The sequence below is a fragment of the Falco punctatus genome (genome assembly GCF_963210335.1).
Source record: "Falco punctatus genome assembly, chromosome: 14".
Classification (NCBI taxonomy): Eukaryota; Metazoa; Chordata; class Aves; order Falconiformes; family Falconidae; genus Falco; species Falco punctatus.
This window is the reverse complement of record NC_137594.1, coordinates 20,658,555-20,671,966: the sequence shown is the minus strand read 5'-3', so window position 1 is coordinate 20,671,966 and position 13,412 is coordinate 20,658,555. Positions and strand designations below refer to the sequence as shown.

The 13,412-nt window shown below is 37.5% G+C and overlaps 1 protein-coding gene across 1 annotated transcript in view; it reads left to right on the top strand.

The window, feature by feature from the left end:
* Positions 1–726: 726 nt before the first annotated feature.
* SLC7A6 (solute carrier family 7 member 6) overlaps positions 727–13,412 on the top strand; it is a 20,600-nt gene continuing 7,914 nt past the window's right edge. Inside the window, exons 1-4 of the mRNA XM_080410613.1 lie at positions 727–4,069; positions 5,817–6,389; positions 9,953–10,078; positions 11,909–12,053. Coding sequence (XP_080266739.1) covers positions 5,858–6,389; positions 9,953–10,078; positions 11,909–12,053 — 803 coding nt within the window. The 5' untranslated portion in view covers positions 727–4,069; positions 5,817–5,857. The remainder of the gene's footprint in view (positions 4,070–5,816; positions 6,390–9,952; positions 10,079–11,908; positions 12,054–13,412) is intronic.

The following is a 13,412-nucleotide window of genomic DNA, read 5'->3' as shown; positions in this document are numbered from 1 at the left end:
CGCGGAGGTTTCCGGGCCGTCGCCTCCCTCGCAGCATCCGGGGCTGACGGCCTCGGCGATCCGGCTCGACTGCAGGTGTGCGGGGTGACAGCGCGACAAATGCCGGTTCTTATTTTTTTTCTTTTAAAGGGTGCCTCAGCAGCAGCACCTGCGGGTGCCTCAGCCCTGACAGCCCTGGGAGGGAAGGCGCTCAGCCCTGAGGAGGGGAGCTCAGCCCTGAGGCGTGGGGCAGCCGCTTCCCTCTCGGGGCTGTCCAGGAGGCGTGAAATATGCCTGAACCTGGGTTGTTTTATACGGAGAACAGAGTTAACCACCGTTTGGGGGGAGAGGAGCGGCCACCGAGGGGCGAAGTGACCCCCAGTCTCCCTCCTGCGGCGCGGTCTCCTCACAGGAGTCAGGGCCGGTCTCCTCACGCCGTTCCCGCCGGCGACAGCCCGTCGTGTCCTGCACAGCGCGACTGGAGGGTGGTTTTGTGGAGCCACGTGTTTTATTTAATTTGGCAGCAAGCGGGTATGAGGGTTGGTACACAGGTCGGGTTATACCAGGATGTGATTTGATGGTGGGTGCATGTAATTATAACTCCTTTGTTAAGTAGCTACCGCAGGGAACTGAAGTGGGTTTAGCAATACTCTAAGGCAAGCGTGTCTTTGCTTACCGGTGTGTGGTGGCGATTTTGATTGTTTATGTGTTTTTTAAGTGCTAGATTAAATGCAGTCTGAGTAGGTGTTAAAGTTACAGCTGAGGACTACACATGGGTATAGATCATGTGCCTTTTGACATTACTTCTCCCCTTTTTGAGATATTTCCTCTTTTGTCCCCCAGCATTAAAAATAAGATTATTTTAACAAACTCTATAATTGTCCCTTCTGCCTCTAATAACCTGGGGCTTATTGTATAAATTTCACCTCATATTCCCCTCATTGCAGCTGCTTGGTGCACTCCCAACCTCAGTCCTGTCTAAATCAAGACTGTCTACTGCAAAGTCCCTTGTTGTGAGCTTGCTTCTGTTTTTTTCCCTTGGAAATATAAAAATAAATTATGTGTGAAAGATATAGTGCCATGTTATTTTCCACTTGTAGCTAGCACAGTTCCCTAACTTTGACGTGACTTGATTTAGAATCTAGCTTAATATTTCTGAGGTGTGTTTGTCTAGGATTGCTACTTTAGGAAATTTTGAAAAGTTTCTGAAGCGTTGTAACTTAATATCTGTTTGTGAGCTGATTATAGCTCTTTGCCTCATTTAATGTTCATAGTCTTATTCAGGATGTGTCTGAACATGTGAATAGTATGTGTATTTGTTGAACATCTCTTGTACAGCTGTGTCACAGGTGTGTATAGTCAGAACTTACTGCAGTCACTGAGGTACTATCGAATAATTGACAACTTCTTTTGCATGCCTTTTTATATGATAAACATACCTTGTCCTTTTTTAAAAAATGGATGTTACAACCAATTCTATTTGATTGAAGGTTTGTGTTGTGTTTTATAGTGCTAAAGTTGGTGCATTTGCCTATGCAAGCACAAAAAGACGGCTGAACAGATGAAATCTTTACATTGGGAATTCCTTTTGTTGCAAGGGCTTCCTGTCTAACTGTATGTATGGCAGGGAAGTGATTCTTCTCACCAGAAATGAGAAAACTGCATGCTAGACAAACTGTAAACTTTCCCATAAATGTTCAAACTGTGAGGTGCCTAAATATATACATTGCAAGGAATAGGCATTTCAGGGCCTTACAACCTTTGCTCTGTTAGTGCTTAACTCCCTGAAGACTGTTTTGCTGTTTGCCTGTGTACGGCAATCTTGATTCTTACCAGAAGGGCCCATCATTGTGTTCAGAAATAGGAGTTTTACAGCTGGTATATGTGAACAGTCAAAATATATATGTAAAACTATGTCACAACTAGAGATGTTTTATGCAATCAAGACAACTGTGGAAGACAGAAGCAAGAACAAGAAATCTTTGCTAATGAGCAGATGTCGTATAAAAGTATAGCAAAGCATAGTAAGCTTTTAGCAGTTTGGTATTTCACATTGGTCATTAACACACTTGCAGGTTCACCCCAAGTTGAACAAATGACGGGTCAGCTGCTGTCCTGCTCAGTGTGAGAGAGGGATCTTAGCACATGATTCCTCTTTCCCTTCCTTAAAGGAAAGCCACCCTGTAATGCAGTGTTAATACTTTGCCAGCTGCATATTAACCTTCATTAGTTCCTTTGGTGCATGGCCAAAGTGTGATAGGCCTTATCAGAATTATATATTTTTGGTGAGACAATGAAGTGATCCTAGTTTCAGGTCACTGTGTCCTGGTTTCATATCAAAGCTTTCTGTACCAACAGCAGTGTCATTTCAGTACAAAAATCTTATGCGTATCAGCAAAAAGATTCCTCACAGATGCAACGATCAGCAAAAATAGAGTTTAAGACACTGTATTGCACAAGGGTGAACGATGAGGAAATCCACATGTTAACTTGTGCAAAGGCATAAGCCTGAATTAGCCGTAACAGTCCTGCGGCATGGCTTTGGCAGCATTAGAGATCATTCTAACACTGTTTTTAGCTGCAGTATTACAGTATTGTTGTATGTTAAAAAATATATACTATTCATCTCTTGTTCTCTTCCAAGCCCGTCTTCTGTTTTCACTGAAGTAATGGTCTTGTGATAGAATCATGGATTGTAATATCTGTGGTTTTTTTCTCTGTATTGCTAATCTTGACATAGCTTCAGTTCTGTCTAGCCTCTGCTCTCCTTTGTAGTTTGATTTTGAGGTGGGTTTTTTTGATTGGTCAAAGCTGCTGAGTTGAGTTTCAGTTAAGATTAAGTGGAGTACTTGTAGGAAAAAAACTGCCTATGTTTCAGTCATAGAGGTGGTGTAATAAGACACAGGACTTGGGCAGATGAACAATTCCTGCCCTAAAGGCTTTAAGGATACAAACCAAACAAGGCTGGAGAAGAGAATGAAATGCCAAATCTTGAGTGAGCTGTTGCACATACCTTCACGCAAATCCTAGTTGTCAGCAGGTATCTGAAGCTAGGAATAACAAAGGCAGACTTGGAGAGGAAGACAGAGTATTGGGGGACAAAAGCTAGGCTGAGAGAGGCTGTGGTTGTTCTTTCCTGGGTAGAGTAGGGCAAGAAACTGTCAAGGTCATCGGTAACAAAATTGTATACAGTCACGTGCTGCTGTTTGAGGTGAAGGTATCTGAGCAATGACGGGGTTCGTAGTTACAGGTAATTAAATGTACCTCTGAACTTAAGACCAATGAGGTAAATCAGGGTGACTCTTACTGCAAAACTGCCTGTGTGTGAACACATCATATTTGATTTAAATGATTCCATTGATTTGAATCAAATCAAATCATCGAAATGCCTGAGTATTCGAGGTAATGTTTATGCTGCTGAACAAGTTGTACTTTGAGAAGTGTTCCAGGAGGAAACAGCAATGATGGTTAGGATATGTGGAGTAAGAAATTGTCAAGTGTGTGGTTACCACCAAAATGATGTTGTACATCCTTGAGGCAGTTCTTAATATGTTACTCAGCTTAATCCTTTAGCTGGAAGGGCTGAGAATGACCATGGCATAATTTCAAACTGAATGTCATAAGAATAGCTGTAGTATTCTTGGTTTTTTCCACTGACATTTGTTCAGAGTGATTTGCCTTCTGAAATACATTTGCAACTAGTGTCCTGTCCGAGTCAAAACAGAAATGGAAAGACTCAATTTGGAGTTGGAACATTATTTTTACGGGTCACAAATAGTTTTTTTAAATCCACTTCTTACGGACAAAGAGATAGATGCAAGATAGATGGAAGAGTAAATAACAAGGAGAACTGGTAACAACCGGTGAGGTGAATTTACTTTTGTTTTCCTTTGCAGTTTTGGGCACTTCATCTGTTGAAACTGCGTGGATCCCTCTCTCCTAATGAGTTTAATTTTGTTGGAGATGCATCATTATAGCACTCAAGCTTTTAAGTTCTGAAATAACTGAGTTTAGTTTCTGGGAAGTTGAAAATTTTTAGGCTAATTGGAAGTGTGGAATTTGATGGTTTGTGATGTATGTATGACACTAGGTAAGATATCGACTCATGTATAAATGATAAAACATGTATTTAGTAAACATCTTTAAAGTGTTTCTTTGAATGTTGAGGGGAAAATAAATCAGAAGGCATCTGACTAAACAGATTGAGAATCTAATTTTGCATTATTTAAAATAACATAGTCTGTTTTAATGTGGAAAAAGCTAGAAGATTAATGAGTTGGAGATGCAATGATGTGATGTGTTTTAGTAAATGATTTGAACTCCATTTCAGTAGGAGTTACGTTTTTATTGATTGAAAATAATCTTTTATCATTTTCATATCTTTAAAACTATTATAGTTCAGGGATGTCAAGTCAGATTTTTCTGTACTGTAGTGTACAGGTAACAAAGGAAGAGCATGGTTATTAAGCTTTCCCTCCATAAAGGTATGCCTCTAACTGTATAAGCAAAATCTTGCATGTTCATATGTCACTAGATGCATAGACACATAATGTAGTTTGGGTGACTGCATATTTCAAATTCATACTCAGAGTTACCTGTTTTCTTAGGTGACAAGTTTACTGTTGGAATAACAAAATCTTTTGTAAAGTTAGTGTTACCCCAACAAGGTGCTGACCCTTTATTTTTTCCACTGATAGGTCAGCTGCTGTATTTTAATTGACCCAGACTTTTTAATTTTTCTGTTCTATAGTAAATGGCTAAAGTATACACTGATGGTTTAATGAGGCTCAGGACAAATGAATGGTAGTGCATTCTGGTAATTATGTAGGGCGTATTCTTTATGCAGCTGATAACCTTGTAATCAAAGATACATTTGCAATTGAAGCTGGTTAATGTACAAGACTGTTCTTTGTCTTGTATACAATAGAAATAGAAATAGATTATTTCTTACTTGAACTTCTATAAAATGGGCCTTATTCAGAATTGCTGCTGATTATCGGTATATTCTTGTGCTAATAAACGTTATTAGCAGTAACTAGCTTTTGGAAGGCATGGGAGAATTTATGGAGACTTGAGAAGAAGGTGACTCTTTTCCAAGTAGTCAATTCTGAAGCAGCAGCAGAAGTTTATTTCATTTCTGTGTTCTTAAGTACTGTAAAACACAATTACTAATGGAGGAATTTGGATTAGATAACTCCCAGAAATGAGGCAGTGAGAACCAGGAATGGTTTCAGGGAGGGAGCAAACTGTAGGATCAGTTAAGTTGGATTGGGGGATTCTGGAGTAAGTATCTCTTCATATTGCCCTTAGCAAGAGCTCACATGGCATTAATATCATGTGCAACCCTGTTACTAGATCACTTGTAATTTACATGTACAAGTACAATAATCTGATTAATTTTTTTAGTACTGCAGTAAATCTATGTTCAGGATTTGAACTTCCAGCTTGGTCTTACAGTGCTTGATTTTCTCTATGGCCTCACTTTGCTTCTATATCTTCTTTCTTCCTTTTCAACATTGGAATCCTTTAATTCTGTCCTTTCTATGGTTATGATTGTTTTTTTGGGGTTTGTTTTTTTTTTTACCTAAAAGTAGAAGTTTCTTTCTTAGCTTAAATTGTACTGGAATTTTTCTCTTGCTCTGTGTTCACTGTTTTTTCTGTTTATTTTGACAATGCATGAATTTACCTTTGTGTAAGAAAACATGTGAAACAACAAAAGGGAATTTCTTAGTTTACATTTGTAAATCATAAGGTAAAAAAGTGGAAAGAAGATTTGGGAAGAAAGTCCCTAAATAAAAGATTTTATAATGATTTCAGCTGTCTGTATTTTTTTTCAGATTGTAATTTGGAGTCGTGAAGAATTTGCAGGCTTTCCACAATGGGAGAAAGGACAGATTGTATGAAGTCACATAGTTCACTGGCTGAATACGACCCCATCAATAAATCAGACAGGACAGATCCAAATGACAGCTGTGAAATGCAGGATGCAAACCAAAATACAATGCAACTGAAGAAAGAAATATCTTTGATAAATGGGATAAGCCTTATAGTAGGCAACATGATCGGTTCAGGTATCTTTGTCTCTCCCAAAGGAGTTCTCATCTACAGTAAATCTTATGGATTGTCTCTAATAATTTGGGCAATTGGAGGGATTTTTTCGGTCTTTGGAGCCCTCTGCTATGCTGAACTTGGAACCACTATTACAAAGTCAGGAGCCAGCTATGCATACATTTTGGAGTCTTTTGGGAGCTTCATCGCTTTTATTCGTTTGTGGACCTCACTCCTAATTGTTGAGCCAACTAGTCAGGCAATTATTGCCATCACCTTTGCTAACTACATAGTTCAACCTTTCTTCCCTTCTTGCGATCCTCCATATTTGGCTTGCCGTCTCATAGCAGCTGCTTGTGAATGTAAGTATTTCTTGAAATTTACTATGGTAATTTTTTATCCAGGGTTTAGTTTTTAATAAAACAAATCCTACCAAGTCCCAGAGTTGTTGCATGTTGAATCTGTGGTGTTTTGAGTTACAGTGCGGAAAAGAACAGTTTTCAGCACATGAGTAACTTGCAGGAATTCAGTCAGTGAATTACCATTTTCTCATTCAGAAGCAGAACAAGGTATTTAACTCTTCAAAGTTTACTTACGTTGCAAAAATGGAGGAAATTGTTTGTTTTCCCTCAGAGAGGTATGCTAAATCAAACCTTAAGATAGGTGTGGTCTAAGAGTTGTTGCAGAGTAGCTCTTATGCTCTAAATTCTGGTGTAATTCATTTTACAATAGCTTCTCAATGTAGACATGCTTAAGTAATTACTCTGGTAGGGTTTCAAAAGATCGTTCATAGAGATTATTCTTTATGCTTGTATCACCAGTACAACTGTACCTGTTGAAAAGGTTTTGAAAAGCAGACATTTTGTGTTCCCATAAAACACTGAAACATTTGTAATTGGATAGCCAACTGTTAGTCAACACAGGGGAAGAACAGTCCACATGCTTCAAATCAGGACTGTTATGCTGTATCAGGAGAATGAAACTGTATGAATGTACTGTGTGTGTCTTATTTAATTTTAGGTATTTCCTATTAGAATTGTTGATAGACATATTTTATGATTCCAGCAAACAATGAAAAATGCATTTCAGAAAATCCATATCACGATCCTTCCTCACGTACTGATCAGTCGCTGTGTGTTATGGAGCCTGCTGTCCCTATTGATGTGATGCTTTTATCATAAAAACTGATACAGAACATGGGCTTTTTTACTGCCAACAATATGCTACAGCGAGGAGATGTGCTGCTTCTAGCTGCTTCTTTTTTTGAGGCCGCAGGGAGTCTGTTGAAACAGCTTTAATGTTTCTTATTGCAGTTGTCTATGTAGGACTGCAAGAGGGGAAAGACAGAAAAGTAGTGTGTGCTGCAAATACTTGACCTCTGTAACTAGCTGTGAACATCATAGTTTCCCCTGCCATTTTTTAAGTTAACTTCTTGCTGTTGGGAAAGCAGTAATGAGCTGGTCCAGGTAGTGGGAAGAATAATCACAAACTTCTTCCAAAACATGTGAGCTTACTCAGTTCTGTTCCCTCCATCTCCCTCCTCCTTTCCAAATGTGTGTCCATATCTTGTTGTGCCAATCTCGGGAAAGAATTGAAGGGCCTGTAATGTCATGTTCACATTCCTAAGAACAGATACTGTCCCATGGTATCCTGGCACAGGTTCAGGAGTGTGGGGGAATCTGCCCTTCTGTTTAAGGGATCTCATTTGAGGGGAGTTAGCCCTTATAAAAAGCAGTTTATCACAAAGCAAGAAATGAAGAGGAAGTGATTCAACTGAAATGATTATATAGTAGATGTAGAAAAACAATGTGATGTCCTCTACACCTGCTGCTAAGAGAGGGGATTTAGCACCTTTTTCTGTAGTGGAGACATGTGACAGCAATGTCACTGTCATGTAGGTGGAACAGCTTACTTCTATAGTCCATTTTTTGATTTAAATGCTTGTTCTGCCCTGCTCTAGGTGTCCGTCCTGAGGCGCTCTGCCTTGCTCTACTGCTCCTGTTAAAGCCTACACTTCTTCCTGGCCTGGCTGGGCTGATGTGTGTCACATTCTTAGCTCTGGATATGATTAAAACTTTTATTAATGAAGTTGCAGGGAGTGAAAGCCTGAACGTTGGTTAGGTACAGATTGTATGTGAGGATGGGTGGGTTTGTTGTGGGGTTTCTTTTTGTTTTGTGTTTTTAACTGTAGTAATAACAGTATTATATCTAGTGTGAGATCAGTCTTAGTGTTACACAGCATTACTTTATCAATCATTTTGGCCATGGGGGTAGCATCTGGTGCTACAGAACGAAACTTGACAGTTCTCAGGCACTTTAAGTAGCTAAATGATAATTAAGTTGAAGAAAATGTGAGAGAATAATTTTAGTAAAAGAAAGAGGGAGGGGATGTGGCCTATTCAGATTCTTGATTATCTTTCTTTTAAGATATTGGAGACAGAGTATCATTTCCTCTGGAGACCGAGCCCTGACTCATTAAAAGAAGGAGTTAATAATAATTACTACCAATGAAAGTTGTTTAGAACAAAACAAACAAACAAAAAAATGGCTGAAATAAACACTGTGAGGAAATAGATAATACAGATCACTAATACTGAAGAGCAGAGCAAGCAGAGTTGTTTTTTTCCTGAGGGCTGTTTGGAAGCTGCAGCAGTCATGACTTTTGAAATTTGATACAGCTGTTTTTTCCCCTCTTGTCAAGCTCAGTGGAATCTCTTTCAGCTATTCCACTTGGCCAGGCTGTCTAGTATGCTAGTGCCTTGTTTTTGAGATCATTACCTTTCCTTTGTTATCTTTTAAAAATTACTACTTTACTATTTGATAACTGTGCTAAAGTACCAGAAAACTGGTGATAAAATGTACACTGGAATATAACCACTTTTTTACTAGCTCAAGAAAGCACTGAGATCTGGGGGAAATATTTAAATTTCTGGGTTGGAATCAATAATGTAATGATAATCTGGGTGAGAAAAATGTATACTGAATTAGTGTTTTGTTGAGTAAAGAATACTGAAGATAGTGGCTCCTGTTCCATATTCAGCATTTGAGTTCAGGCGGTTGTCTGGCTTTCCACTTGAGGAAGAAGTAATAAATGCAAAAACAGAATGTTGAGAACCATGAGAACAGTGTATTTAAACAATAGCTTGAGAAGTGTTTGCTGGGAAAGTTGATCATATGAGTAAGTTTAGTCAGCTGCTGTTAGCAAAAGATTTGTGAAATCTGAAAGTCTCATTTCAAGTTCCATTACAATCTTGTGAAATAGGTCTGATACTAGTTTATTTTAGCATAGAGGAAGAAGTATACTCCAAACACTTAGTACTACCAGTTCTTAAAAATCCAGATTAATGTTACATTAGCTGTAAAGCAGGTGTTATTTGGTCAGATCTGCTCTAACCTCACTTTGTAATACAGTTTAATACAACTAGAAAAGAGTATTGAATTGCCTGTGACCATATTTAGTATTGCAAATAATCCATGGGTGTTGAACCCATCCTCAGCCTAACAAGGAAGGATAAAAAACTTTTCAAACACTATTTTCATAAATTTGCTTAAATGAATTTCTATATAATCTTTCATATATCAGAACGATATTGATACCTTGAAATTAATTATTTCATATAACAGTTTCTTTAGCTTCAGGATAGATGCAGAGTGCAGCTGATGAGGGATAAAGTTTAGGAAAAAGGGTGTGTAATCAGAGAAGGGGGAGGGTCTTTCCATCTTTTGAAGCAGTGTGTTTAGAACATCTCTTTCTATGGTTTTGTTTAAACCAGTGTATTTTGCTTAGTTTAACCTAAGTAATAGTATAACAAGTAAGTACATATTTTGATTATAATTAAAAATATTTGAAAAATGAATTAAACAATGTTGTTCAAATAGTCTTTTTTCCTTTTTACTTCCCCCTCCCCCTGTCCCCCCCCTCCAGGTCTTCTAACGTTTATAAATTGTGCCTACGTTAAATGGGGAACACGGGTGCAGGATATATTTACTTATGCTAAAGTTACTGCTCTTATTGTCATCATCATAACCGGACTTGTCAAAATATGCCAGGGTAAGCTTATAAAATTAAAGCAAAGGTTTGTTTTTATCAGTTATACTGAGTGAGTGGTCTAAAGACTGTAAAATACCTTTGTGTGTGTTATCAGATGCCTCAGTGTGAGCATAATACAGCCACTTTGAGAACACCAATAATACCACAGTGTTAGGAATTATTATGATATTGTATCATGAGAAGTTATGCTATCTCAGTTGACTTTGAACTGGGTAAAAGAAGGTAACTGATTGCTCGGCAATGTTGTGCAATTTACAGCCTGCAGTATGGAATAATAAAGGAAATGAAAACAGCAACTACAGAGCTAGCAAAATGTGATGGGAGCAGAGAAAGCTGTAAATTTCTGTAAGGAGCATACTGCTTTACAATGAGATCAACTGAATATTTTTTTTACAAAATGAGTTTTGTGTAAGTCTAAGTAACTGAACTTGAAGCAAAAATAGCTTTGTAAAGACATAAGTAGATTTATGAAACTGCAGTCTTTTTTTTTGCGCAGATCCTGAGTTCTATTATAGCTGTTGAGAATTAGAAAGTTGCTGGGGTTTTGTTGTTTTTAATTTTTGTGTATGTTGGGAATTATGCTTTAAAGTTAGAGGAATTCTGAACTTAGTTGTGTTCTTAGCCTTTCCTTTAGGGAGAATTTATTGGTGTGTTAGCTTAAAAAAATTACCCTGCTTTCAAAGCTGCCATAAAGCTCTTTCCCTGGTAGTCTGGCAATTTGTGTCCTTTGCTCTAACCAGTTATTGATGAAAGTCCGTGAGCAAGTTAATTATTGTGAGTGGAACAAAAATATGCATATGAGAGCACCATGCTGGGGCGTTTAATCCTTAGCACATCTGCCCATCCCTTGTTTTGTAGATACTGAGCTTGTTCACTACAAATTTCCTTGACAGTCTCCCTTCTCTGTTTCTTAACTCAGCAGTTACTCTGCCTGTGTTTGTGTCAAGAGAATAATGATGTCTGATTAGGATAAAAAGTCACAGTTTGTGTAGACATAGGGGAAGACATTTTTGAGGCCTCATATATTTGCCTGGCCAGTTCTGTTGAAGTCTATAAATGTTTCAGGATGCATAGTACAGGGCACATTCTGGAGTTACTATGTAACTCGCCTTTCTGTATTTGTTGGGTTTGTTTGTGTGTCTGTATATGTAAAATAGTCTGAATATGTAAAGCTTCCATTGATGAGCTTGTCTTGACTTGCTTGTAGTCAACAGATGGCACAAGTTCTCACAAATACTGGTTCAAAAAACAACACACTTTTTCTCTTAGCTTGGGAAAATTTTATCTCAAGTAACAATAGTATTTTATGTTCTGTTAATTGTTCTCAGTTTTCTATTTTTAATAGCTAAAACTGAAACATCCATTTAGGGGGTTTGGGTTGTTTTCGGTTTTTTGGTCATAGTTATCTAAAAAAAACTTTAATCTTTGTTTTCGTATAGGCTGAACGATTGAAAATTTAAAAGGATATAGAAGGATAGAGTAATTATTTTATAAATATGTTATAAAAAATACCCTTAGCCTGAGTACTGTCATTGCCAGTTGTTTGTAGCTTAGACTGTAACTTAATGTTGCTGATTTTTTGTGCCATTGCAGACAAACTAGGTGGTTTAAGTATAGAACAGTGTAATCCACTGAGCATAATTTTTAGTGGTTTAAACATCATGCTTGTTCTCGTGGCTGAAGCACAGAGCAGAATTGGAAAAGGGGCTTCATAAGCAGCTTTGAGGGAATTAGGGTTTCTGAGGTTTTTTGTATTTGTGTACCAAATCGAAAAAAACCATTTGCTGTATTTTATTATCCTGTACTTCATTGTATTTCTTCCACACACAGGACATTCATCACACTTTGAGAACTCTTTTGAGGGATCCTCTTTTGACATTGGAGACATTTCCCTCGCACTCTATTCTGCCTTGTTCTCTTACTCGGGTTGGGATACGCTCAATTTTGTAACAGAAGAGATCAAAAACCCAGAAAGGTAAATGGTTTGAGCTTTCTAAACCTGCATAGTTCCCAAGTTGCTCGTTTTGTGGCTGTCTTTCAATAACTCATTCTGAGCTTACATAGGAATGAGTAGAACTGCTCTGTAGTCTAGATGGTAAGGCTGTAAGCAGCCACTCGCAAAAATTTACTAGTTTTAAACTCTATTAAAATGAAGAAAAAACCCCAGTGTTAGGAATAAATAAGTCTTGGTGATTGCTGTATTCTGTGGTTGATAAGCTTTCAGTTCAAGATGTTGCTACTGGTTTTACAACAGGTGTTAATATTGCAGTGAAACAGTGTAGTCGGTGCTGTGTTTATCTGTGCAGTGATTTGGATTTCGTATTTAACAGTTATCTTCTCCGTGAATTTATGCTATAAAAGTGTGAATGACTAATCTTGTTCAGTTGCAAGTCTGTAAGCAGGTGCTTTTATGTTAAAAATAGAATACCATTTGATCATTTTTGCGTCCTATTATAAGCAACAGCTCAGATTGCTACAGCTGAAAGATAAAGAATGGAAGAGATATTTTTTTTTTCCAATTCTCTCAATTGATTTTGACTTTTTCAGTTTGTTCTGTTACCCCTGAGTTCTATGCTGTGCATTTATTTAACCAGAAAAGTTATCTATTAAAAAGATAAAATAGCAGGTAAGTATTTTAACTCTAAAAATAGCTATTTTTAGTCAGACTGCATTTCAGGTTGGCCATGTTCCCTTAAATTGTCTTGCAAAGATTTGTTATACATATTCAGAAGAGTTGTACATTTTGTGTTTGCATCAGTTATTTGGTCCTTCAAATTTATTTTCTTTTTCTGTTGAAAGAGCTCTACTTCTCAGTGCTGTTTCAATGCCTTTTCATCTTTTTAAAGTTAGTGTATTGTGCTGTGTTATCACTTGGATAACTCTATTAGGTGTATTGCTTTGAAAAACAATTTTTCTCACAGGCTATTTAGCTGATGAAAATGTCATTAGATTAATTTGCTAGATGCATTTATAGGCGTCAATGCCTAATACAATTTTCTGTCTTGGTAACAACTGTAGCTGATAAAGTGAACTTCAAATTTCAGCTTTCTACAGTGACAATTCTTGGGAATAATGAGATGTTCCAGACTTCTATAAAATTGCTCCAAGAATTCCGTATTTTTCATGTTCACTTAATTCATGGTGCCCTCATGATTACCCAATCAAAAGTTGCAAGTTAAATTTGGGATAGTACATTGGCTTTAAACTTGGGTGATATAAAATCCTTAAAATGCCATTTCAGCTTTTTGTTGCATTACATAACATTTCTGAATATATTTATCATTGTTTTTCTAATTCAGTTTCTTCTCTGTGCTGAGGTTCACCAGTCTCTTAC